This window comes from Indicator indicator, chromosome 3 (genome assembly GCF_027791375.1).
Source record: "Indicator indicator isolate 239-I01 chromosome 3, UM_Iind_1.1, whole genome shotgun sequence".
NCBI lineage: Eukaryota > Metazoa > Chordata > Aves > Piciformes > Indicatoridae > Indicator > Indicator indicator.
Genome location: NC_072012.1, coordinates 49,863,224 through 49,890,499, shown reverse-complemented (window position 1 = coordinate 49,890,499; position 27,276 = coordinate 49,863,224). Strand labels below are relative to the sequence as shown.

General features: G+C 47.4%; 1 protein-coding gene across 1 annotated transcript; it reads left to right on the top strand.

The window, feature by feature from the left end:
* Nucleotides 1–1,849: 1,849 nt before the first annotated feature.
* Nucleotides 1,850–26,964, top strand: TSPAN8 (tetraspanin 8). The gene is made up of 8 exons (XM_054399844.1): nucleotides 1,850–1,909; nucleotides 11,693–11,755; nucleotides 15,284–15,412; nucleotides 16,130–16,204; nucleotides 16,292–16,399; nucleotides 17,625–17,774; nucleotides 21,424–21,507; nucleotides 26,910–26,964. Exons 1-8 carry the CDS (start codon nucleotides 1,850–1,852, stop codon nucleotides 26,961–26,963), a joined length of 723 nt encoding a protein of 240 aa, XP_054255819.1. The 3' UTR covers nucleotide 26,964.
* The last annotated feature ends 312 nt before the right edge of the window (nucleotides 26,965–27,276 follow it).

Sequence of the window (27,276 nt, the reverse complement as noted above, 5' to 3'; positions counted from 1 at the left end):
CTGGAGCACCTCTCCTGTGAGGACAGGCTGAGAGAGTTGGGGTTGTTCAGTCTGGAGAAGAGAAGGCTCCGAGGAGACCTTCTTGTGGCTTTCCAGGATCTGAAGGGGGCTACAAGAAAGCTGGGGAGAGACTTTTTAGGGTGTCAGGGAGTGATAGGACTGGGAGGAATGGAATCAAGCTAGAGGAGGGGAGATCTAAATTAGAAGTTAGGAAGAAGTTCTTCCCCATGAGGGTGGTGAGACACTGGCACAGGTTGCCCAGGGAGGTGGTGGAAGCCTCATCCCTGGAGGTTTTGAAGGCCAGGCTGGATGTGGCTGTGAGCAACCTGCTGTAGTGTGAGGTGTCCCTGCCCATGGCACAGGGGTTGGACCTGGATGATCCTTGAGGTCCCTTCTAACCCTGGCAATTCTGTGATTCTATGATCATACCTTCATTAAATGCTGCTTTAGAGAGCAGCCAGAGGAAGTTTTTCCAGGGTAGAATAGACTTTTTTTTTTTTTGGATGTATCCTACAAAAGCCAGGCTCTAAGTTGTATTTTTCTGTCACCATCTGCAGGTGTATTTTATACTAACACTTTATTTTATTATATTTTACTTTATTATTTTATTTTATTTTTTATTTTTATTTTATTTTGTTTATTTTATTGTATTTATTTTATTGTATTTTATTTTATTTATTTTATTAAATTTATTGTATTTTATTTTATTTATTTTATTGTATTTTAAAATTAATTTTATTAAATTTATTTTATTTTATTTTATCTTATTTTTTTCAAGTACTGACATCAGAACTGAAGACTGTGAAGACTGAAAAAATGGGCTTGGAGGAAGATGTCTTCTTAAATCAGTTCAGGCCAGCATGTCCTTGGTCTCTCACAATTAAATCCTTTGTGCTTGCCTGCAAAATAAATCATCTTTTTGTTAATGATGAACTCAGAGGGAACCTATGCCTGACCCTCATCCCTTAAAGAGCTCCTATATGAGGCTGCTCCAGAAAACAGGAAAACCAGAGCAGTGGTCACATTTATTTTCCCCTCAAGATCCCTAGCTTGAGGAGCACAGAAGAAAACAAACAAGACATAAACCAAGCCAAATGAAACAGGTTTGTGGCTTTATCTCCTGGGACAAATCTAGCTCCTGGTGCTGAGAACTGTCCTGCATCTGATGCCAGAACCATGATTGCTGTGCTGGGGCTCACAGCCCTTTTGGAAACCTGCACAGCAGGATGTTTGCTGCACCCTGGTGCTGGGAGGAAATCCTGGGGTCCTGATTTCATCAGGGAAAGGATCTGAGGTAGACACTGAGAGGGAGAAAGTGGTGGCAGCTTCCTTACCTCCCCCCTGCTGGGATAACCATCCTCTTGTGCTGGTTGAATATCTGGAGTGGGAGAGTGACCAAATTAATTCTGGCAGTGATCAGAGGGCAGAGTAACCCCTGGCACTTAAAAAGAAAGAAAAGCATTAAGAAATGCAGTAATTTCCACCTCTTAAAACAAGTCTGTAGAATGTTGTTATGCTCACCCCCATTTCTCTGGAAACTATGAGTTTTACTGCCTCATCTGTTTACTTTTGAGGTGTAGGACAAGACTAAGCCAGGCTGGAGGCTCGGTGATAACGCCTGGCAGTGCTCTCACACTGCTCTGGTTAATATTTACCTGTGCCACAGGAACTATTGAAATCATTGTCCATGCCTTGGGTCACATTTTTTTTTTCTCCCAGTAGCAGAGCATGGTGTATCTGACGTGGTTTGAGAGGTGTTCTGAGCACGCAGGAGCAGCTTCTACAGCAAGGGCAAGCTCTTAGGAAAGCTTCTTCTGTTAGTGCTTGGTTTTGCCTCAGCCTGTTGAAAATGGCAGGGGTAAGCAGCTGCATGAAATATTCCATGTTCTTCTTCAACTTCATCTTTTGGGTAAGTTGCAGCTTAAATTTGTTATTAGTGATGCATGAAAACGTGCTCAGCATTGCCTGGACGCTGTAGTGGGAGGCACTGTAAAGAACAGAGAGCATATGGGGAACCAGAATATGATCCTTAAACCAGGGAGGGGATAATAGCTTCAACTTTTGCCTTTCCCTTTAGAATCACAGAATTGTCAGGGTTGGAAGGGACCTCAAGGGTCAGCCAGTTCCAACCCTCTGCCATGGGCAGGGACACCTCACACTACAGCAGGTTGCTCACAGCCACCTCCAGCCTGGCTGCAAAAACCTCCAGGGATGAGGCTTCCACCACCTCCCTGGGCAACCTGTGCCAGTGTCTCACCACCCTCATGGGGAAGAACTTCTTCCTAACCTCTAATTTAGAGCTTCCCTCCTCTAGCTTGGATCTATTCCCCTCAGTCCTATCCCTACCTGACACCCTACAAAGTCCCTCCCCAGCTTTCTTGGAGCCCCCTTCAGATACTGGAAGGCCACAAGAAGGTCTCCTGGGAGCCTCTTCTTCTCCAGACTGAACAGCCCCAACTCTCTCAGTCTGACCTCATAGCAGAGCAGCTCCAGCCCTCTGATCACCCTCGTGGCCCTTCCTGGACACCCTCCAGCACCTCCAGATCTTTCCTGTAACAGAGGCTCCAGAACTGGACACAAAGCTCCAGGTGTGGTCTCAGCAGAGTGGAGCAGAGGGGGAGAATCCCCTCCCTGGCCCTGCTGGCCACACTTCTCTTGCTGCAGCCCAGGCTCTGCTTGGCTCTCTGGGCTGCAAGTGCTCACTGCTGGCTCATGTTGAGCTTCTCATCCACCAGAACCCCCAAGACCTTTTCTTCAGGGCTGCTCTCCAGCCAGTCCCTGCCCAGCCCATATCAATGCCTGGGATTAACCTTTTGTCTTTGTCCTTCAAAATAACTTTCCCTATGCATTCAAAAGAAGACCTGCCATGAGTCTCTCCTCTCTCCCTGCTCACATCATGTCCCTCATGGCAAGGGACACTTCTCCTTCCCAGCAGAAGGCAACAGTCTCTCAACTTACAATGCATTTGTCTCTTGCTTTTCTTGTTTGCTGTTTGCATTCAAACAGCACAATCCTGAAGGCACAAAGATTGTGATTTTGGCCTCCTGATTGATAAATGCTTTTCATATCTTTCTGTGTGGTTCTTTGCTTTCTGTTCAGTGCCATTATTAGTTTCTGGTGGTGGAGAGTGAATGTCTGTAAAATGGCATGGGCTGGCAGGCAGATATAGCACCAGGCAGCAGGAAGGCTTCTGGGTGCTCTCTGAGCCACATTTCTCTGTTCTCAGCTGGTTTGCAAAGGATTTTGGATGCTAAAAGTTCTGGAAAGGTTTGAGTTTAAAGAACATTTCTCTTGTGGTTCAAGCTCGCTCTCAACTTTCCCAACAGGGCGTTGTCATCCTCACCAGAGGTTCACAGAAACCAGAAAGGGAACTACTTAGCCACATGATGGGCTTGGCCTCAGGGGATTCCTGTTTGTGAAGTGAAGAGGTGCTGCCCTTCCAAAGGGACCACAGACAGTAGCATGGATAATTTGTGGCTAGCCAAAATGAGAGGAATTAGCAAAATTCTTTAATTGCCTGTGGATCTCAGAAAGAAGTTCCTACCAGGCCAGTAATGGTTTAGTCTGCATTTCCCCTCTTCTTCCTCCTCCACTTCTGTCAAGGCAGATTGATGATGTTTGACACCTATGTTGAAATTTTTCTGCAGCAGTATTTAAATGAGCCTGGAAGTTTCTGACTTGGCATTCCTGCCCCTCAGGAAGTTTTTCCTGTTCACTTTCATTGGCATTTACTGTAAGAACTTGGGGGTGCTGATGGATGAGAAGCTGGACAGGAGCAGGCAGTGTGAGCTTGCAGCACAGAAGGCAAATCCCAGCCTGGACTGCATCCAAAGATGTGTGGCCAGCAGAGCCAGAGAGGTGATTCTGCCACTTTGCTCTGCTCTGGGGAGACCTCACCTGGAGTGCTGCATCCAGCTCTGGAGCCCTCAATACAGGAAGGACATGGAGCTGATGGAGCAGGTTCAGAGGTGGGCCATGAAAATGCTCAGGGGGTTGGAGCAGCTCTGCTCTGAGGACAGGCTGAGGGAGCTGGGGGTGTTCAGCCTGGAGAAGAGAAACCTCCAGGGAGACCTAATAGCAGCCTGCCAGTACCTGAAGGGGGTTACAAGAAGGCTGCAGAGAGACTGTTTGCAAAGGCCTGCAGGGACAGGAGGAGGGACAATGGCTTCAGACTAGAGCAGAGCAGATTTAGATTGGATGTTAGGAAGAAGTTCTTTGCCATGAGGGTGTTGGAACACTGGAACAGGTTGCCCAGGGAGGTGGTTGAGGCTCCATCCCTGGAGATATTCAAGGTGAGGCTGGACAGGGCTCTGGGCAACCTGATCTGGTTGAGGATGTCCCTGCTGACTGCAGGGAGGGTTGGACTGGATGAGCTTTGGAGGTCCCTTCCAACCCAGACCATTCTATGATTCTGTGATAGACAAATGTCTCAGGTTAGCACTAGAAAAGCTCCAAACTACTGCTGGAACAAACTTGAACAATGCCTCACCCCTCCAGTGACAGCATGAATTTCCACAGCAAAAACACACTCCTGGAGGAGTCTTGAGAGCTCAGCAAACAAGCAGGTGTGGAACAAACTTCCCAAACCTAGCATTATGCCAGAGGGAGCAAAATCTGTGCTCCTCTGGGGAAGAATACACTGGGAGCATTTGCTGGGCTTGTGACTACCTGGCTGGTAGAGGGGAGGACAGGAACACAGCTAGAGTCACTTATTTTAAAGGAAGGTACCACCCAAGATAGGGAAGGACACACACATGGTGCAAATAGGAGCAGGAACTGACAGAGTGCAAGGAGTCTGGATTCTCTGAGTCACATTCCTGTCTCTCATTCCTGGAATTCTGCAGTAAAGCACAGGGAACAGTGATATTGTTTTTTCAGCCCTTTGTCCCACCTCTGTTCTCCCTGGTGCACAAAGCAGTTGGAAAGTGGGAGGTTAAACTGATAGTGTGTTGTGGTTTCGGGGGAAGTGAAGGGGAGAGTTACCTTTACTAGGTAAGAGCAACACCTGCATATTTACCTGGCCTCCTTTCATTCAAGCCCTTGCCAATCTCTCTGGGAGGTTTTCCTCTTAGGGGATTTAGGAATGGGCTTCCCAGCCTTCTACTGCCTTGTTTTTAAGCACCTCTTCCAGCATGGCACTGAGTGTGTGAGCCTTGGAACAGTGGAAGCTAGCTCTGAAAAGTGACTCTGGCTTCAATTCATGGTGTGTGCCCCCTGGGAACCCACAACCACACGAGCCCCATGCTGGGATCCAGAGTGTTGTAGATATCAGGTATTAGCTTGGGCTTGATGATCTCTGAGGTCTTTTCCATCCTGGTTGATTCTGTGATTCTCTCTGTAGAGTATTGCAGCCTCCTGCTCTGGTGAAAGAAAGATGAGCATGGAGAAGTCTGGAGAAGAGAAGGCTCCCAGGAGACCTTCTTGTGGTCTTGCAGTATCTGAAGGGGGCTACAAGAAAGCTGGGGAGGGACTTTTTAGGATATCAGGGAGTGACAGTACTGGGGGGAATGGAACAAACCTGGAAGTGGGGAGATTCAGGCTGGATGTGAGGAAGAAGTTCTTCCCCATGAGAGTGGTGAGAGCCTGGAATGGGTTGTCCAGGGAGGTGGTTGAGGCCCCATCCCTGGAGGTGTTTAAGGCCAGGCTGGATGAGGCTCTGGCCAGCCTGATCTGGTGTGAGGTGTCCCTGCCCATGGCAGGGGGGTTGGAACTGGATGATCCTTGAGATCCCTTCCAACCCTGACTGATTCTATGATCCTACAGACAGGAGGAAGAGCTGATCTTTAGAGCTGACTGCATGTATGAAGCTTTTAATACTCCTTAAATTAATCCTTGTTTTAATGCATCAAACATGACACATAGGTCAGATTTTCCCTCTTTCCATCCTTCAGAGTTTGCAGAATATCCATTCCATCCTGCTGCTCTGATTCTGTCAACTTCTACTCCACATCATGCAAAATTGCCATATGGGTTTGTTTGTTGGGTTGTTTTTTCTCACTAAATCTTGATGGCTGCTGCTAATTTGAGGCAACTCAGTATAATCCTTGATAGGTTTTGACTTACAGACTCATCTACAACCAAAGCAGCCTCTTCCCCATATCTTACAGCTGGATCTTTACAGCTGGGTCCCAGAAAGTAGCAACACAAGCTCAGCAGGCACCCTGGGCCATAGATCTCACTGTTTGTAGGACCTTCCCATCACTGTTCATTTCTGGTATCTCAAAGAAATATTCCAGTCAAATGCTTTCCTGAGCAGTAGCAACCTTGTAGAGAGCTCCTCCTGATGCTGTTGAATTGGTAGCTTAAAAAGTGTCTGCCAGTGGAGGGCATTCCATGTAGAATTCCATGTAGGCTCTGGGGAGACCTAATAGCAGCCTGCCAGTACCTGAAGGGGCTACAGGAAGGCTGGAGAGAGACTGTTTGCAAAGGCCTGCAGGGACAGGACCAGGGGCAATGGCTTCAAACTACAGGAGAGCAGATTTAGATTGGATGTTAGGAAGAAGTTCTTTACCATGAGGGTGGTGGAACACTGGAACAGGTTGCCCAGGGAGGTGGTTGAAGGCCCTTCTGTTGAGATCACAGAATCACAGACTCAACCAGGTTGGAAGAGATGTCCAAGATCATCCAGTCCAACTGAGATACTCAAGGTGAGGCTGGACAGGGCTCTGGGCAACGTAATCTAGTTGGGGATGTCCCTGCTGACTGCAGAGGGGGTTGGACTGGATGAGCTTTGGAGGTCCCTTCCAACCCAGAGCATTCTGTGATTCTGTGATTCTCTGATTCTGTGGTTCTGTGATTCTGTGATTCTGTGACTCTGTGATTCTATGATTCTGTGATTCTGTGATTCTCTGATTCTATGATTCTGTGGCTCTGTGATTCTGAGATTCTCTGATTCTATGATTCTCTGATTCTATGATTCTGTGGCTCTGTGATTCTCTGATTCTCTGATTCTGTGATTCTCTAGTTCTGTGATTCTCTATTTCTATGATTCTATGACTCTCTGATTCTGTGATTCTATGATTCTGTGATTCTGTGATTCTCTGATTCTGTGATTCTGTGATTCTATGATTCTGTGATTCTCTAGTTCTATGATTCTATGACTCTCTGATTCTGTGATTCTGTGATTCTATGATTCTGTGATTCTCTATTTCTATGATTCTATGACTCTCTGATTCTGTGATTCTGTGATTCTCTGATTCTGTGATTCTCTAGTTCTATGATTCTATGACTCTCTGATTCTGTGATTCTGTGATTCTATGATTCTGTGATTCTCTATTTCTATGATTCTATGACTCTCTGATTCTGTGATTCTGTGATTCTCTGATTCTGTGATTCTCTAGTTCTATGATTCTATGACTCTCTGATTCTGTGATTCTGTGATTCTATGATTCTGTGATTCTATGATTCTGTGATTCTGTGATTCTGTGATTCTGTGATTCTATGATTCTGTGATTCTATGATTCTGTGATTCAGTGATTCTATGATTCTGTTGTTCTCTGATTCTCTGATTCTCTGATATGCTATTCCCTTGTCTGCAAGGTCTTAACACACTGCTGGTCCCAGAGTCAATGCAGGCTCATCTGAGGGTCCATACATTTAAGCAGGTTGCATTTCTTCCTCTCACCAGGACTGAGGAGGAGGACTGATGGAATTTGAGGGACAACAGTCCTGTTCCTGGTCAATTTATGAGGCTGGGATGAGATTGCTGATTCTTGGTCAGGCAGTGAGGTAAAAGTATAACAGCCATCTGATTTTGGGAAATGAGTGAGGACTTCTTCAAACAACCTTTTCAAATATTCCATTGGAAAATCCTGGCTCTTTAAAAAAGATTTTTTTTTTTTTTAATGAAGGTTTCTTTACTTGAAACTTTATATTAAGCAAACAATCAGGAAGGAGTATAACAGCAAACCTGAAAATGTTCAACTTGGATTCTCTGGAGCAAGACCTTTTATGATTTGTTCTTTCAAAACTTTTCTTTTTGTTCTTTTGTGTTAATAAACAGGAAAAAAAAGGTTTTACTGAACTGGAGCAATTTTTATTGGCCAAAACCAACTCCATTTTTATAACACACTAAAAATTTTGGTTTATAAGTGATGTTTGTGTTTCAAATAGAGGAAATAAATCTTGTAAATGTTCCTATCTGGTTAGAGAGTTCCTGCACATTCAGAGAATCAGAAAATTGTCAGGGTTGGAAGGGACCGCAAGGATCTTCCAGATCCAACCCCCCTGCCATGGGCAGGGACACCTCACACTACAGCAGGTTGCTCACAGCCACATCCAGCCTGGCTGCAAAAACCTCCAGGGATGAGGCTTCCACCACCTCCCTGGGCAACCTGTGCCAGTGTCTCACCACCCTCGTGGAGAAAAACTTCTTCCTAACATCCAATCTGAATCTACCCACTTTTAGTTTTGCTCCATTCTCCCCAGTCCTATCACTCCCTGACACCCTCAAAAGTCCCTCCCCAGCTTTCTTGGAGCCCCCTTCAGATACTGGAAGGCCACAAGAAGGTCTCCTCAGAGCCTTCTCTTCTCCAGACTGAACAACCCCAACTCTCTCAGTCTGTCCTCATAGCAGAGCAGCTCCAGCCCTCTGCTCATCCTCATGGCTCTTCTCTGGACACATTCCAGCACCTCCAGATCTTTCCTGTAACAGAGGCTCCAGAACTGGACACAGAGCTCCAGGTGTGGTCTCAGCAGAGTGGAGCAGAGGGGGAGAATCCCCTCCCTGGCCCTGCTGGCCACACTTCTCTTGCTGCAGCCCAGGCTCTGCTTGGCTCTCTGGGCTGCAAGTGCTCACTGCTGGCTCATGTTGAGCTTCTCGTCTTCCAGCACCCCCAAGTCCTTTTCTTCAGGGCTGCTCTCAAGCCAGTCCCTGCCCAGCCTATATCGATGCCTGGGATTGCCCTGACCCAGATGCAAGACCTTCAGCTTTATTCCCTTCTGCTGCTGTGCTGTGGTTTGATGGGAGGTCCTCTGCAACACATAGTAAGGCAAGGGGCCAAATTCTGTTTGTATTTCTAGCAATAGGTGTTGCAGTGGAAGCTTTTGCAGTGGTGAACCCTTGCTGCCTGGTGCCTAGCCACATGGCTCACAGAGTGCTGCTGAACAAGACCCAAAGATAACTTCATACAAATACCTTCAGTTTCTAGCAGACTCAGCAGGATGCGGGAGGTTTCAGTGGGGAGCTCCAGTTAAATTTGATAACATGATATAGCTGTCATCAACTGTACAGCTTTCCCTTTTCATGTTTAAGAATGCATTTGTGGAAGTTTGACTTCAGATGTGTGGTGCTCATGTCTGGAGTGCTGGCTCTGGTCCATATTAAATAATCTGCTTAAGTCGTTATGGTCTTTGATGCTGAATATTGGATGAAAACTTTAGAGAGGAAAGTGTATTTTAAGGGAAAAAAATTATCTAAACCATATAAAAATAGCTCTTCTAATTTTAAAAGGATTGGAATAGTCCCAGCCTTCATGGGAAGCTCATGACAACATTTCAGTGCAATTTACGGCTTCAGTATTAATCACAGAACCACAGAAACACTCAGGTTGGAAAAGCCCCTCAGGAGCACCAAGGCCAACCCACAACCCTACTCTACAAGGCTCACCCCTAAACCACAGCCCCAAGCACCACAGCCAAACCACCTTCAAACACAGCCAGGCTTGGGCACTCCACCACCTCCCTGCCCACCACATTCCAGTCCCTCACCACTCTTGCCCTGAAAAAATGTTTCCTACTGTCCAGTCTAAAGCTACCCAGTGGCAGCTTGAGGCCATTCCCTCTTCTTCTATCACTAATGACCTGGGAGAAGAGACCAGCACCAACCTCTCCACAACCTCCTTTCAGGGAGTTGTAGAGAGCCAGGAGGTCTCCCCTCAGCCTCCTCTCTTTCACACTAACCATCCCCAGCTCCTTCAGTCTCTCTTCATCAGATTTCTTCTCCAGGCCCTTCCTAGCTTCCTTGCCCTCCTCTGCCCTGGTTCCACTACACCAGTGACATAGAGGAAGATAATTCTAAACCTAACTAGTGCGTGGCCCTCTTCCTTTCCTACCAGTTGTCTCAGCAAGCATAATCCTTACACCTGGAAGGCCACAAGAAGGTCCCCTGGGAGCATTCTCTTCTCCAGACTGCACAGCCCCAACTCTCTCAGTCTGTCTCCATAGCAGAGGTGCTTCAGCCTCCCCTGCCTCCAGCCTCCCCTGAACCCACTGCAGTAAGCTAAGTTTATTATATGCAGAGCACAGAAAGAACATTTCGTACCAAAACATCCAGAGATGGGGCTTCCATCACCTGCTTCAGCAAGACCAGATATTGTTACACAGGAAAAGCAGAAAGACTTAGAAGTGTTTCTGATTGTTTTACCACAGAGAATTGCTCTCTAGCTATACAGAATCATAGAATCATAGAATGGTTTGGGTTGGAAGGAACCTCCAAAGGTCATCTAGTCCAACCCCCTCTGCAGCCAGCAGGGACATCCCCAGCTAGATCAGGTTGCCCAGATCCCTGTTGAGCCTCACCTCAAGTATCTCCAGGGATGGAGCCCCAGCCATCTCCCTGGGCAACCTGTTCCAGTGTTCCACCACCCTCATGGTAAAGAACTTCTTCCTACCCAATCTCAATCTGCTCTCCTGTAGTTTGAAGCCATTGACCCTGGTCCTGTCACTGCAGGTTGTTGTAAACAATCCCTTTCCAGCCTTCTTGGGAGCCCTCCTCAGGTACTGGAAAGCTGCTATTAGGTCCTGAGCCATTCCAGAATCACAATTTCTACAAACATCCACTCCTTACTAAATCCTGTGTGCTCCCATTGCACAAGCAGCAACCACCTTGTATACACACCATAGCAATTTCTATTCCTCTCTCATCTGACAGAATTTCTCTGTGCTTCCCAACCAGATGGATAAATCATCAAGGAAATGAGGAGTCCTCTGAGGTAGACACAGGAGAGGTTTGGTGTATAGCTGCAGATTTAACTACCCTTATGAAGTTTCCTGGATGTGAGTCAATCTTCTACACTCCAGCAATTCATCTTTCTTTCCATTTGCCAAACAAATTATTCCAAAATTATTTTGCACAGCATCTGGTGCAAGTTGAATTCTACTCTGCCCTAATGAGACCTCACCTGGAATATTGCATCCAGTTCTGGGCTCCCCAGTTCAAGAGGGACAGGGATCTGCTGGGGACAGTCCAAGGGAGGGCAAAAGGATGCTGAAGGGACTGGAGCACTGCCTGGGGAGGAGAGGCTGAGAGCCCTGGGGTTGTTTAGTGTGGAGAGGAGAAGACTGAGAGGGGATCTGATCAATGTCTATCAATAGCTGAGGGCTGGGGGCCAGGAAGGAAGGGACAGGGACAGCCTCTGCTCACTTGTGCCCTGGGATAGGACAAGGGGCAATGGATGGAAACTATAGCACAGGAGGTTCCACCTCAACATGAGGAAGAACTTCACTGTAAGGCTCCCAGAGCCCTGGAGCAGGCTGCCCAGAGAGGTTGTGGAGTCTCCTTCTGTGGAGCCTTTTCAGCCCTGTCTGGATGTGTTCCTGTGTGCCCTGTGCTGGATTCTCTGGTCCTGCTGTGGCAGGGTGTTGGACTGGAAGATCTCCAGAGGTCCAACCCCTAACTTCCTGTGATCCTGTGAACTTCAATCTAAAATTGTTGATCTTTCTAAATAAATTTTTTAATGATTTTCTCCTGCAGGTGTGTGGTGCCATTATTTTGGGAGTCTCCATATGGATTCGTGTTAACAAGAATGCTCAGGAGGTAAATGTCTGGAAGCTGCAACACACATTTCCCTTTCTCATCTTCATTCCCACAAACTTGTCCTGGGTTTGGCTGAAGTGGTTTGTGTGGGTAGAGATTAATGCATTTGATGGTGTTTAGGATGAAACAAAGCAGTGCAGGTAGCCAGAAGGTGCTGCTGATGGAGGCACAACTGTGTGACTGCAAGCAGGGGGTGCAGGTTCTGCAGGTGCAAGCTGATTTCTGCAGGCAAACCTCTCTCTGCTCATGCAGCTCTGAGGCCTCTCAGTGGCTTTCCCAAGTGCAGTAATATAGTCAGAGATATTCTTAAGGGTTTGTAGGAAATATTTTTGCCTCTTTCACTATGTTCCATAACACAACAACTATCTCACAGAATGGTCAGGCTTGGATGGGACCTCAAGGAGCAGCCAGTTCCAATCCCCCTGCCATGGGCAGGGACACCTCATACTACATCAGGTTGCTCACAGCCACATCTAGCATGGCCTTAAACACCTCCAGGGCCAGGGAGGTGGCTTCCACCACCTCCCTGGGCAACCTGTGCCAGTGTCTCACCACCCTCATGGGGAAGAACTTCTTCCTAACCTCTAATTTAGATCTCCCCTCCTCTAGCTTGGATCCACTTCCCCAGTAACTGCAAATTTGAAAGGGAACAATGATTTGTCCCTTCTATTTTCAAATGGCTTCTTAAACCTTCTCACCCTTTTCCCTTCATATTGAAATAGAGTTTTAATGTCTTTAAAAAGTCTTTACTCAGGGTTGAAATATTGTAACAGCCCTCCTGGATTTTATCTGTGTTATTAAATTACTTCAGGCACTCTGACTGCTACTTTTCTGCAATAGTAAAGGCAGTTTTGAGAAGCTCCTGATCTTGTAGACATGCATCAGAGGTAGTTCAGGGAGTTGTAGAGAGCCAGGAGGTCTCCCCTCAGCCTCCTCTCTTTCACGCTAATCATCCCCAGCTCCCTCAGTTGCTCTTCATCAGATTTCCTCTCCTGGCCCTTCCTCACTTCCTTGCCCTCCAGCACCTCCACATCTCTCTTGGATTGAGGTGCCCAGACTGGTCATGGTGGAGATCTCTGCTGTTCTCTACTATGGAAAAGGAAGAATGACAACCTTCACTCCTTCACTCCTCCACTCCTCAGTCAGCATCTTACAAGAAGCTAAAATTGCTTTCCTTGCTACTTGGCCATCTCTACTCCGATGGCTCAGATGATCCAATGGGGCTGGGGAAGCAGTAAACACTACTATGCTTCCCTGAGTGTGGGGAGATCTCCTGTTCACAAAACCATACTTAAGAGTGTCCCAGACTGGTTTCCTGAAGTGACACTGAGCATTCTCTCAAAAAAAAAGAAATTACTTAAGGGAAGGGACCCAAATTGAAAGCATTTTCTCACGTTTTTTTGCTTCCTGGCAGGCAAAGTTCCCATTCAGAACCAATGTATGGGTTGTTTTTTTTTTTTTTTCCTGAGTAATAACTGAACAGACCATAAGGATTTGGCTGTAGATGAATAGAGCTTTCTAAGAATAAATAGCAGGAGATTCAGTCCAACTTGGAAGGGGAAAGAACAACACATTCTTCAAATTATACTTCTCTATACACCTTTGCAATTGCCATCAGAAGATAAATAAGACAACTTCCAGACTTTTTTTTTTCTTATGCTAATCTTGGCACCAGCCACACTGGAAAATATTCTTTGAACATTTTTTCCTCTATGTTGGCCTTTGGCTTTACTCAATCCTGTGGGGAGAAAAGAAAAGAAAAGAAAAGAAAAGAAAAGAAAAGAAAAGAAAAGAAAAGAAAAGAAAAGAAAAGAAAAGAAAAGAAAAGAAAAGAAAAGAAAAGAAAAGAAAAGAAAAGAAAAGAAAAGAAAAGAAAAGAAAATAAAAGAAAAGAAAAGAAAAGAAAAGAAAAGAAAAGAAAAGAAAAGAAAAGAAAAGAAAAGAAAAAAGAAAAAAGAAAAGAAAAGAGAAGAAAGAAGAAAAAGGAGAGGAGAGGAGAGGAGAGGAGAGGAGAGGAGAGGAGAGGAGAGGAGAGGAGAGGAGAGGAGAGGAGAGGAGAGGAGAGGAGAGGAGAGGAGAGGAGAGGAGAGGAGAGGAGAGGAGAGGAGAGGAGAGGAGAGGAGAGGAGAGGAGAGGAGAGGAGAGGAGAGGAGAGGAGAGGAGAGGAGAGGAGAGGAGAGGAGAGGAGAGGAGAGGAGAGGAGAGGAGAGGAGAGGAGAGGAGAGGAGAGGAGAGGAGGACTCTGCTTTGGAAAGTGTATCAAACTACTCCAGCAGGTCCAACATCCCTCTGTAAAGTGTTCTCTCAGGAACAGCCATAGAGTACATTCCTGGCTACTAATTACAAACAGAGGCTTTGTTTCATTATTCCTTTTTCAATGTAAGAGAGATTTTGAGATAATCTTGGCGGACAACAAGTTCTGCATGGGACAGCAATGTGCCCTGGTGGCCAAGAAGGTCAATGGGAGCCTGGGGGCATTCAGAGGAGTGTGTCCAGCAGAGCCAGGGAGGTTCTCCTCCCCCTCTACTCTGTCCCAGTGAGACCTCACCAGGAATATTGCATCCAGTTCTGGGCTCCCCAGTTCAAGAGGGACAGGGATCTGCTGGAGACAGTCCAAGGGAGGGCTCCAAGGATGCTGAAGTGACTGGAGCAGTGCCTGGTGAGGAGAGGCTGAGAGCCCTGGGGCTGTTTAGTGTGGAGAGGAGAAGACTGAGAGGGGATCTGATCAATGTCTCTCAATAGCTGAGGGCTGGGGGTCAGGAAGGAAGGGACAGGGACAGCTTCTGCTCACTTGCACCCTATGATAGGACAAGAGGCAATGGATGGAAACTGCAGCACAGGAGGTTCCACCTCAACATGAGGAAGAACTTCACTGTGAGGGTCCCAGAGCCCTGGAGCAGGCTGCCCAGAGAGGTTGTGGAGTCTCCTTCTGTGGAGCCTTTCCAGCCCTGTCTGGATGTGTTCCTGTGTGCCCTGTGCTGGATTCTCTGGTCCTGCTCTGTCAGGGGAGTTGGACTGGAAGATCTCCAGAGGTCCCTTCCAACCCCTAACATCCTCTGATCCTGTGAATTTTGTTATTCCCAGTAAAAGGCAAATATTCATTGACTGCAAACTAACTGAAATCCGTTTCAAAGAAAAGTGATCTTCAGTTAGGCTCTGAAGTTTATTTTCATCTTGTGCAGAGATAAAGCCTTAAGAGCCAGGTTCTATCAAGCTCATTTAAGAAGGGAGCATTAAAGGTTTGTGTATTTGTGGTTCAGTATCCTCTCCACAGTTGCTAATGATTATATTTATTGAAGCAGAGAGCATTACAGGTTTGTATATTTATGGTTCAGAATCCTCTCCATAGTTGCTAATGGTTATATTAATTGAAGGAGGGAGCACTAAAGGTTTGTTTATTAATGATTCAGCATCTTCTCCTAGTTGCTAATGATTCTGTTTATCAGTAAGTCTCCTGTTTTGGGGAATACAGAATTTTTTTAAGAGGATTTTCATGCAGCTTAAAGATCCTTTTTTTCCTCTTTGCAGGAGTTGGAGATAGATGGCAGCCTCTTTGCAGGGGTTGATGTGCTGATAGCTGTGGGCTCCATCATCATGGTCCTTGGGTTTCTGGGGTGCTGTGGTGCCATAAAGGAAAGCCGCTGCATGCTGCTCTTGGTAGGACAGACCGACCTGTGACTGTCTTTAACAGGCCACATCTTCATTTGATGGATAAGGCCACATCAAACTAGGGAGGGTGACATATTGTTCAACCAAGTGTTGGATTATCATCATGTGTTTTCCTTGCTTAACTTGTGCTCCAGCCCCTTCTGCATTTTAGAGTAGAGGAAACACGATGAGTAGCCTCTTCCACAAGAAAACAAGGTCCAGAGAGCACGACAGAATTGTCAGGCTTGGAAGGGACCTCAAGGATCATCTAGATCCATCCCCCTTGCTGTGGGCAGGGCACTTCTCACTAGATCAGGTTGCCCACCAGCTTTTTTTTTTTCTGTTCAACCATCCTCACAGTTCCTTCCACATGTACTTCCCCAGTACCTATCCATTTGATTCCATCAATTCCCACCTTTGCTGGTCTTCCTAGAACATCCTCCCTGCCCTCCTGCCTGCACTTCTCACCTGCAGACTGCCCATCCTGACACTCCCCTGGTGTGTACCTTGTTTTGGTCACCCTCTGAGCAGGCTCTGTCTCGAACCTCCCCTTTCCCCAGTGCCAAACAAGGGTTAACAAGAGCAGCTCTGGCTGGAACTTCACTTCAGTTCATTCTACCTCCATGATTGTTCAATCCCATGAAAGTGTTAACATTCACTCGGAAGAAATTCTATCATCTTGGTCAAAAGTGCTACAGTTTTATCCCTCTGTTGTTTTCTTCCTAGTTTTTTATCGGACTGCTTCTGATCCTGATCCTTCAGGTCACAGGAGGTGTGTTAGGAGCAGTGTACAGGTCACAGGTACAGTCTTATCTGCAGTTTAATGGATAGCTTCCCATGGTTTTGTTGCTACCCTGGAAACTAATGGCAGTTGTATTGGCCTTTCAGATTGAAGCATCCCTCAGCTTGACTCTCCAGGAGAGTGTGAAATCATTGCAAAGCACTGCAGAAGACACTAAAGCCATTCGAGAGAACTTCCAGAAGTTTGAGGAGATGGTAATTAAAATAGGACAAAGAGGCTGCTGCTATCTGTTGCTGTCTGTTCCACCTCTAGCACTGGAGGTGCTGCTCTGCCCCAGATTGGAATTTTGTTCTCTGGGGATGGGGAAGCGTCTGACTGAAATGCAGGTTAAAACACCACACAAGGAGCTTCTGCTCTCTTGTTGTCAGGTGGACTTTCTGTGGTGGCTGCTTTGTGGGACAGGGTTGAGCAGTGGGGCAAGGACAGGCAGCATGCAAGTGGCACACTGACAGCTAAGCTCTTTCAGGAGAAGGCTCTTTGCTCCTTTCTTACAACTTTCCCAAGCACCTTCATTGTACCTCCAACCCTGTCCTCTGCTTCTGATGCATTTTATTTATTCTGATATAATGAGCAGCTCCACGTGGAGGTGATTGAAGGGTAAGCAAAATGGAAAAAAAAAATCACATGATCACTGATTTGATTTATAAATAGACCAGAATGACTTTGATGTGTCCTTTGTTACGGTTTCTGCTTTTATACAAAATTATGTGAACAATTCCAGCTGCTTTTTGGAAGAGGGGAGCCCTCCAACCCACGTCTGCACCTCTGAGCTTTAGGCTGGAGTGAAGTGGAATGTGAAGTAAAACTGCACCTCATTTAAATTTAACAAACCCCAAGTGAAGCCCTGAGCCCCACCCCCAGCCCATTCCTCTATTTGCAGCTGGTTACTTCTCTAGGTTGCAGAGTTCTGTGTGCCTGACTTCTCCCTCAGCAGCCTGGCTTTTAAAGATGTGAAATGTGGCTGTTACTGGAGCTGTTGCTTATCTCCTCCAGGTGTAAGCTGCAAGGAGAGGATCTGATTCTCAAAAAAAAAAAAACAACAAACCAAAAACAACCCCAAGAGTACAACCATTATTGTTCAATGTTCCAGTTAAGTTCTGGCACTGACAATAACCACTTTTAGAGTATTTTATTGAGTACTGTGCACTGAAACTCTTAGCACTTAAACCCTTAGCAGTCTTAAACTGCATGAACAGTCTTAATCTACTCAAACAGTCTTAGACTGCACTTAGCAGTCTCAAACTGGTATGGAAATGTAAAGGGTGCTTGAGACATACCAATATGGGACAACTTGCATATGGAAGAAAAAAAATGAGAGGCAATTTCTCCTTCATTGTTCCTCTCAGTTCCTTCACCTACTCTCCTTGAGCTGCACATCACCACTTTCCCCCTCACCTCCCACTTCTTCCTTTCTTGCAGAGCCATTGCTGTGGTTTGCTGAATGGACCTGCAGACTGGGGAAATAATTTTAATGTTCCTCTTGGTGGCCACAAAGTCTGTGAGTGTGAACAAAAGGACTCATCAACAGACCTCTGCACCTATTATCAAGGCAGATACATTTATAAAAGGGTAAGGAAAATGCAGTGTTCCACTCTTCTTCCCCAAAAAGAGCTTTGGACTTCAGGTTGGTTTTGGGAACTGGCATAGGCAGCAGTTCTGTAGCTTTCTGAAGAGGCAGAGTTTTGTCTTCTTTTCATTAGTCAGCATTGGCCCTGTGCCATCTGCTAGGAAATTGATGGGCATGCATGAAACACACTGCTGCTTCCTCCTCCTGGGATGCCTCTCTTTCAGCTGTGCAGTGCAGTACCCTTGCAGCAGACTGAGTGGTGGCTAAAGGTGGAAACTACGACGACTTGGGGCATCCGGGTCTGCCTCTGGGTCAAAGCAGCATGTCAGCTACCCTGGGATTCTTATTCCTCCCTCAAAAGGCAGTGCTTCCATGCAGGCTCATTCTGGTGCTAGACAGGATGTCTCAGAGGTTTCAAAGAGCTAAGGGACACTGAAAAACTAATACATTAAATGCAAGCTTTTGGGGTTTGTAGTCCTTTAGTCAACCTCCCACATTCATTTTGCAGAATCATAGAATCATAGAATGGTCTGGGTTGGAAGGGACCTCCAAAGCTCATCCAGGCCAACCCCCTCTGCACTCAGCAGGGACATCCCCAACTAGATCAGGTTGCCCAGAGCCCTGTCCAGCCTCACCTTGTCCAGGGATGGGGCCTCAACCACCTCCCTGGGCAACCTGTTCCAATATTTCTGTGGTATGAGCCATGAAAGGTCCAGCTCTGAAAATCTTAGCAGTATATGGGGCTACTTACAAAAGACCTTTTCAAATGGCTACTGTGAGTACCGTTGTAGCTAATGGGGCCCAGTATCATACAATCAATCATAGAATCAATCATAGAATCATGGAATCAATCACAGAATCATGGAAGCAATCATAGAATCATGGAGTCAATCATAGAATCATAGAATCAGAATGGTCTGGGTTGGGAGGGATGTGTGGGATGTGTTGCTGTGTGACCTGTGCTAGATTCTGTGGTCCTGCTCTGGCAGGGTTGTTGGACTGGAAGATCTCCAGAGGTCTCTTCCAACCCCTAAAATCCTGTGAGCCTGTGATATCCAGAGAACTGCTTGACTAAGACTAAAGAATGGGCAACAGAAGCAGAATGGACATCTCTTCAGAAGGAACATAGATCTAATCTCCTCAAACCCAGCTCCATCCTCTTTGAGAGGTACTCATTGAGGAGCCTTCCACAGAATCATAGAATGGGCTGGGCTGGAAGGGACCTCCAAAACTCATCCAGTCCAACTCCCTCTGCAGTCAGCAGGGACATCCTCAACTAAATCAGGCTGCCCAGAGCCCTGTTGAGCCTCACCTTGAATATCTCCAGGGATGAGGGAATCTATTGGAAAGAAACCTCACATGCCTTAGCCCTTTGAAAAGCTTGGGGCAGTTAATACAATAATAAGACAAAAAAATGTTTGGTGACAGAAAAGAAAAAAACATCCTTAAAAGCTGAAAGGTGGACAGCAGAGACCTTCACAAGCCATCCCACAGAAGCTGATCATGATTTAAAGCAAGGGAACAATCTGGTTACCTAGAGGATGCCAGAAACCAATCTGGGATCAAGATGTGTATAAAGAGAGGATTTTGGCCCCATTTTGATGTCTTTTTAGCCTCAGGGGGGACCTTATCACACTCTACAAGTACCTGAAGGGAAGTTGTAGTCAGGTGGGGGTCAGGCTCTGCTGCCAGGCAGCTTGGGACAGGACAAGAGGGCATGGCCTGAAGCTGTGCCAGAGGAGGGTTAGGTTGGATGTTAGGAAGCACTTCCTGCTGGAAAGGGGAATTAGAGCCTGGGATGGACTGCCCAGGGAGGTGGTGGAGTCTCCATCCCCACCTCCATCCCTGGACGTGTTTAAGGCAAGATTGGATGTGGCACTTGGTGCCATGGTCTGGTGGTGTGGAGGTGTTAGGTCCTAGGCTGCACTTGGTGATCTCAGAGGTCTGTTCCAGCCTCAATAATTCTGTGATTCTGGGATTTCATGGCAATGTTAGAAGCTAGTAAAGACATTTGACTCTTGTGATCCAGGAAAAAAAAAATCTGCAATTCAGTGCAGTTCTGAGTCAGCTTAAACAAAAGGCTCTTTAGAAAGACTGCTTGTTGTGAGGGAGGAAGTGCAGTGAACAAATGGAAGTATACCTGGGGGGAAGGCAGTTGTAGTGCTGGAACATCCCATAGTTTTGATAGATTCAAGCACTGCTTGGCTTTCCTCACACTTTGCAAAAGGAGCATTGTCAGTTCCTGGGGAAGATGTATTCATTACAAGAACTGATGTAGGCATTTATTAACAAGGAGAGTAGCTCTGTGGAGCACTTCAGACATGCTCACTCTCTTTCTCCTAGCCCACCAAACATCTGTCACCCTTGAGCTGGATTTTATACCCAAATGTTGTTAGTGCAGCCTGATCCTAATAATAAGCTTTGAAGATTTCAACCCAAAGATCAGGCTAGTGGGAAACCGCAGTTCTCCTTTGGATCTGGTAATGGATACAATGACTCTTTCCAATCAGCAAACAACCACAGGCTCCCAGGATGTTGGGGGCTGGAAGGGACCTCTGGAGAGCTTCCAGTCCAAGCCCCCTGCCAGAGCAGGACCAGGGAATCCAGCACAGGTCACACAGGAACACATCCAGACAGGGCTGCAAAGGCTCCAGAGAAGGAGACTCCACAACCTCTCTGGGCAGCCTGTTCCAGGGCTCTGGGACCCTCACAGTCAAGAAGTTCCTCCTCATGTTGAGGTGGAACCTCCTGTGATGGAGTTTCCATCCATTGCCCCTTGTCCTATGCCAGGGCACAAGTGAGCAGAGGCTGTCCCTGTCCCTTCCTTCCTGACCCCCAGCCCTCAGCTATTGATAGACATTGATCAGATCCCTCTCAGTCTTCTCCTCTCCACACTAAACAGCCCCAGGGCTCTCAGCCTCTCCTCACCAGGCAGTGCTCCAGTCCCTTCAGCATCCTTGGAGCCCTCCCTTGGACTCTCTCCAGCAGATCCCTGTCCCTCTTGAACTGGGGAGCCCAGAACTGGATGCAATATTCCAGGTGAGGTCTCACCAGGGCAGAGTAGAGGAGGAGCAGAACCTCTCTGGCTCTGCTGGACACACTCCTCTGAATGCACCCCAGGACCCCACTGGTCTTCTTGGCCACCAGGGCACGTTGCTGTCCCATGCAGAACTTGTTGTCCACCAGCACTCCCAGGTCCTTCTCCACAAGGCTGCTCTCCAGCAGATCCCCTCCCAACCTGTCCTGCTGCAATTATCAGATGAAAGCAAGAATGTATTCTCCTTTCCTTGTCCCCTGAAAACCAGATAAACATTAGGCACCACAGCTGCATATCTTTGCTTTTAATTTGCTGTGTATCTTTGCTTGGCTCTCCTGTAGCCAGGTACAAAGTTACTTTTTGCATTCAGAAAGGCAATGCCTGGATATAACTCTTGGAGCAGAAGGTACACACAGCTGTGCTGTCTGTGTTTGTTAGCAGCAAGTAAAACCAAACAGCCTTTCTTCAGCACAGACAGAAAGAGAGCCTGAGATGAGTTATTTTAAGAGGCTGCATTCCTTAGGATGATATTGCTTAGGATAATATTGCTTAGAATGATGTTGTTTAGGGTGATATTGCTTGCCTCTAATTAATGTCTTTGTCTTCTTTTTCAGACTTGTGGAGAAGTGATTACCAAATACCTTAAAGACCATCTGCTGATAATTATGGGGATTGCCTTTGGACTGGCTGTTGTTGAGGTACACACCATCAACAGTAGCTGACAAGCAATGTGTTCTCCTTGGGAATGCTCTGGGAGTGTGCTGAAAACACCTGGATTGTTCAATTAATTGACCAGGGAAAACCACCTCTCACCTTAGCTATAATCTTGCAGTTATTTCATATAAACAGTGTGTGGCTGCTGAGCTGTGACCTTCAGGTGGGCTCAGACCACCCTGCTGCCTGTATTAATGCATCATGTGGGACTTCTTCTGCAAAGATTTAGCAGGCTTGCAGCCAAAATGTGGCTTAACAGCCAGCCCTGTGAACAGGAAATACAAGGCAGACTAGCTGGTCTTTCTCTCCTATCCTGCTGCTTTGCTTGAGGGAAAAGTCTTCTCCTAAGAAACCTCATGAAGTTCAGTGAGGAGAAGTGCAGGGTCCTGCACCTGGGGAGGAATAACAGCAGGCACCAGGACAGGTTAGAGGCTGCCCTGCTGGAGAGCAGCTCCATGGAGAAAGACCTTGGAGTGCTGGGGGACAGCAAGTTCTGCATGGGACAGCAATGTGCCCTTGTGGCCAAGAGAGCCAATGGGATCCTGGGGTGCAGCAAGAAAAGTGTGGCCAGCAGGGCTGGGGAGGTTCTGCTCCCCCTCTGCTCTGCCCTGCTCAGACCACAGCTGCAATCCTGTGTCCAGTTTGGGGCTCCCCAGTTGAAGAGAGACAGAGACCTGCTGGAGAGGGTCCAAGGGAGAGCCAGGAGGATGCTTAGGGGACTTGAGCATCTCCCCTGGGAAGAGAGACTGAAAGCCCTGGGGCTGTTTAGTGTGGAGAAGAGAAGGCTGAGAGGGGATCTGATCAATGTCTCTCAAGAGCTGAGGGCTGGGGGTCAAGTGGAGGGGGCCAGGCTCTTTTGGGTGGTGCACAGCAATAAGCCAAGGACCAATGGAGACAAACTTGAACAGAGAAGGTTTCAGCTCCACATGAGGAGAAACTTCTTTCGAGTGAGGGTGACAGAGGCCTGGAGCAGGCTGCCCAGAGAGGTTGTGGAGTCTCCTTCTCTGGAGACTTTCCAACCCCACCTGGATGCATTCCTGTGTGGACTCCCCTGGGTGCTGCTGCTCTGGCAGGGGGCTTGGACTGGGTGATCTCTGGAGGTCCCTTACAACCTCTAACACTCTGTGATTCTGTGAAAACCTGAACTCTAAGTGGCATATCAGAGAGAACTCATGGTACAAAACAATTATTTTGAGGCACAATTTAGCCCTCAGTCTGGTGCATGACCAGAGTGCACACCTCTGTTGCTCCATATATTGATGTGTGTACAAAGCAGCAGAGTATGTGCCCTCTTTGTTTGGCTTGCTTCCATCCCACGCTGAGGAATAACATGCAAATATGTCTCTGAAGAGAGGAGGAAAACCAGTGAAGGTATCCAGTGAGCCACCTGACAGATGATAGACTTTGATTAGGAGAAAATTACAAAGGAACAGAGAATTTCATCGTGTTGCTTTCTTCAGTTTTTTTCTTTCTTTTCACTGTTCCTTTGTGGTTTGCCTCCTGCTACCAGCTGTTTGAGGGAAAGGCAGGAAGGGCAGAGATTGTTGTGTGGAGCTCAGTCTGTTATTCCAAGTGAAAACTTCTCCACATGGTTGGCAGAGGATTGCTCCTCGTGGTAGAAGAGTGGGCAGGAGCCCCAGCCCAAAAATACATTTCCAGGAAAATAATAGCAAGAGGGGAAGAGTCACACAGCTGCAGCACAGGGAGAGGACAGGCCCTCACTTCTAACTCTGCACAAGTTTCATGTTACTTAATCACAGGATCACAGAATTAACCAGGTTGGAAAAGGCCTTTGAGATCAATCCAACCTGTCACCCAACACCATCCAATCAACCAACCCATGGCACTGAGTGCCTCATCCAGGCTGTTTTTAAACACTTCTAGGGATGGTGACTCCACCACCTCCCTGGGCAGCACATGCCCATGGCCAATCTCTCTTGCTGGGAAGAATTTCTTCCTCACATCCAGCCCAGACCTCCCCTGGTGCAGCTTAAGACTGTGTCCTCTCCTTCTGTCACTGCTTGCCTGGGAGAAGAGACCAACCCCCACCTGGCTACAGCCTCCCTTCAGGTAGTTGTAGAGAGCAATGAGGTCTGCCCTGAGCCTCCTCTTCTGCAGGCTAAACACCCCCAGCTCCCTCAGCCTCTGCTCACAGGGCTGTGCTCCAGACCCCTCCCCAGCCTTGTTGCTCTTAACATACTGTATGTGGGGGGTCAGGTCTCTTACCTCCATGTAAGTTCTGGGGAGGGAAATAGATGAAATACACCAACTTTAAAAGGCCTTTAAAATATAATAGGAGTGTAAAATTGCATCCCAAAGGTAAGTTAGAAATGACTTGGCTCTAGTTACTGCATTCCCATGAGTTGTAGCCTTTTAGTTGTGGGGTTAGGTCATAGGCTGGACCTGATGTTCTCAGAGGTCTTTTCCAGGCTCATTAACTCTGTGGTTCTGTGAGTTCCTCACTCATCACTTCTCCCTGTTTTCCAGTCAGCATTTTCTGTGATGCCTGCCTCTCCCAATTATAAAAGAATAAACAATATGAGCCTCAGCTGCTACCAACTGTCACCTGGCACTTAACACTTGATAAATTTAGCCTTTGCAAAGATATTAACATATTAGGAATTTTCAAGTAGTTGCAAATTAAAAGCCACCACCACCTCAACATGAGGAGGAACTTCTTCACTGTGAGGGTAACAGAGCCCTGGAGCAGGCTGCCCAGAGAGGTTGTGAAGTCTCCTTCTCTGGAGCCTTTCCAGCCCTGTCTGGATGTGTTCCTGTGTGCCCTGTGCTGGATTCTCTGGTCCTGCTCTGGCAGGGGGGTTGGACTGGAAGATCTCCAGAGGTCCCTTCCAACCCCTAACATCCTGTGACCGTATGATTTGTCTGCTCTGGAAAACCTCAGATAAAAAGAAGTGGACAAGGAAAAGTGCTCTTCCCTAGCATTCCCTTCTCAGCCTGATTCACAGGATCACAGAGTGTTAGAGGTTGGAAGGGACCTCCAGAGATCATCCAGTCCAACACCCCTGCCAGAGCAGCAGCACCCAGGGGAGTCCACACAGGAATGCATCCAGGTGGGGTTGGAAAGGCTCCAGAGAAGGAGACTCCACAACCTCTCTGGGCAGCCTGCTCCAGGCCTCTGTCACCCTCACTCAAAAGAAGTTTCTCCTCATGTGGAGCTGAAACCTTCTCTGTTCAAGTTTGTCTCCATTGGTCCTTGGCTTATTGCTGTGCACCACCCAAAAGAGCCTGGCCCCCTCCACTTGACCCCCAGCCCTCAGCTCTTGAGAGACATTGATCAGATCCCCTCTCAGCCTTCTCTTCTCCACACTAAACAGCCCCAGGGCTCTCAGTCTCTCTTCACATGGGAGGTGCTCAAGTCCCCTAATTGTCATTCCTTATGCCACTTGAGAGCTGTTAATGGTTTCAGCTCACCCTGTTAGTAGATATTAGATGGAGAAGAGGACCCCAGTTTTGCTTGGGTGCAAGTGAGAATGCAAGCACCATGTGGAGGAAGCCCTGTGAGCTTACTCCAGTTGTAAGCCCATGCCCTTGCCTCAGCTGTAGACCTGTGCTCTATGTGCTCTCTGCTGTCCCTTCCTCCTATCAGTGCAGCATCCTGGTGTCCAGGGCTTTAGAAGTTAATTGAATACCTTCCACTTCTGGGAGACACCTTCACAGGCTGGTGAATTTTAAATCCAGAAGGAAGCTTCCTGATCTTCTGCTCTCACCAGCTGTCTGTCACAGGCTGTGGAATTCCACTCAGGAATTCCCACTGCAGAAGGTGACCCTGCTGGATTTTACATTTCAAGCAACAGCTCCTTTAGAGGACTTTGTGTTTCTTTTCCAAACCTCTGAGTGATGAATGGTTGCAGGATCATTTGCCACTCAAGGCACTGGGGTGTGTGTATTGATGTGTGTCTGTATCCATATACACATACATGCCTTCAACCAGATATTTACATAAAAGAGAGTGGCACTGGAAGAGAGGAAAGATTTCAGAGAGAAACAACCCTTGGAATACACAACTGTTATGGTTTGGATCTACTCACAGCCTCACAGGATGTTAGGGGTTGGAAGGGACCTCTGGAGAGCTTCCAGTCCAGCCCCCCTGCCAGAGCAGGACCAGAGAATCCAGCACAGGGCACACAGGAACACATCCAGAGAGGGCTGCAAAGGCTCCAGAGAAGGAGACTCCACAACCTCTCTGGGCAGCCTGTTCCAGGGCTCTGGGAGCCTCACAGTGAAAGGGGAGGGGAGGGCAAACCCTAACCCTACAACAACAATGATCTCAGGAAGTTCCTCCAACTGTCTTAGAAGATAAAAAGTAGAATTTTTGCCTGAATTCATTGAATTTCTCAGTATTTGCTGCTCCACTGCAGCTTACAACTGCATTTGAAACCCCAGGGGTTAGAAGTTTCCTCATCCAGCAGAGGCAATCCATCTTTAACCAAATGAGAGCAGCCCCAAGGAGAGGGAGCTGGGAGTGCTGGTGGACAACAAGTTCTGCATGGGACAGCAAAGTGCCCTGGTGGCCAAGAAGTCCAAAGGGAGCCTGGGGACATTCAGAGAAGTGTGTCCAGCAGAGCCAGGGAGCTTCTCCTCTCCCTCTGCTGTGCCCTGCTGAGACCTCATCTGGAATATTGCATCCAGTTCTGGGCTCCCCAGTTCAAGAGGGACAGGGATCTGCTGGAGAGAGTCCAAGGGAGGGCTCCAAGGATGCTGAAGGGACTGGAGCACTGCCTGGTGAGGAGAGGCTGAGAGCCCTGGGGCTGTTTAGTGTGGAGAGGAGAAGACTGAGAGGGGATCTGATCAATGTCTATCAATATCTGAGGGCTGGGGGTCAAGAGGGAAGAGGACAGGGTCTGCTCAGTTGCACCCTGGGATAGGACAAGGGGCAATGGATATAAACTCCATCACAGGAGGTTCCACCTCAACATGAGGAAGAACTTCTTGACTGTGAGGGTCCCAGAGCACTGGAACAGGCTGCCCAGAGAGGTTGTGGAGTCTCCTTCTCTAGGCCCATTCCAGCCCTGTCTGGATGTGTTCCTGTGTGCCCTGTGCTGGATTCTGTGATCCTGCTGTGGCAGGGGGGTTGGACTGGAAGCTCTCCAGAGGTCCTTCCCAACCCCTAACATCCTGGGATCATCCTGGATCTTTCCCATCATGCCTGCAGTGTTACCTGTGGCACACACTGATCATCAACCTGACTGTATTCTAGAGATCTGTACTTTTAGAAGTACATTGGGAAAGCTGCTCTGCAAGGGCAGAGGTAGCCTGCATGTAAATCCAAGACACTTGCAGACAAAGTGTTCCTGCTGAGTGTTGGTTGTACTCTGGGATTTTCCAGGGCTACCAAGTCATAACCAGAAATATCTTTGTTTTCCAGATTCTTGGTTTGGGGTTTTCTATGAGCCTCTACTGCCAGATAGGGAGAAAATGAAACCATGTAAGTATCAGAAGGACATCACCAGCCAAATAAAAAGCTCTGCAGGTGGAAGGATATTTGTCTTGGCACCTTCAGATAAATGTATTCCTATTCCAGGCAGCTGTTCTGATGGAATCAGCAGCCCTCACACACACAGATCCTCCACGACTCCCAGATGACCTCCTTGCAAGATGTGATGATGGCAAAAGTCAACTTTTATTTGCAATAAACCTCTTTGTTTATGTTTCTGAGGAGCTGATTTTGTCTGAAGACAACATTTAAGTCATACTGACATGCTGAGTGTGCCAGGCAGTGTCACCACAGGGCT

What these genes read in the sequence shown, in the direction of transcription:
- TSPAN8 (XM_054399844.1), top strand. Translation starts at nt 1,850, where the DNA reads ATGGCAGGGGTAAGCAGCTGCATGAAATATTCCATGTTCTTCTTCAAC. An exon ending in TCTTCAACTTCATCTTTTGG is followed by an intron (nt 1,910 to 11,692) that starts GTAAGTTGCAGC and finishes TTTCTCCTGCAG; the next exon opens with GTGTGTGGTGCCATTATTTT. An exon ending in TTGGACTGGCTGTTGTTGAG is followed by an intron (nt 21,508 to 26,909) that starts GTACACACCATC and finishes TTTGTTTTCCAG; the next exon opens with ATTCTTGGTTTGGGGTTTTC.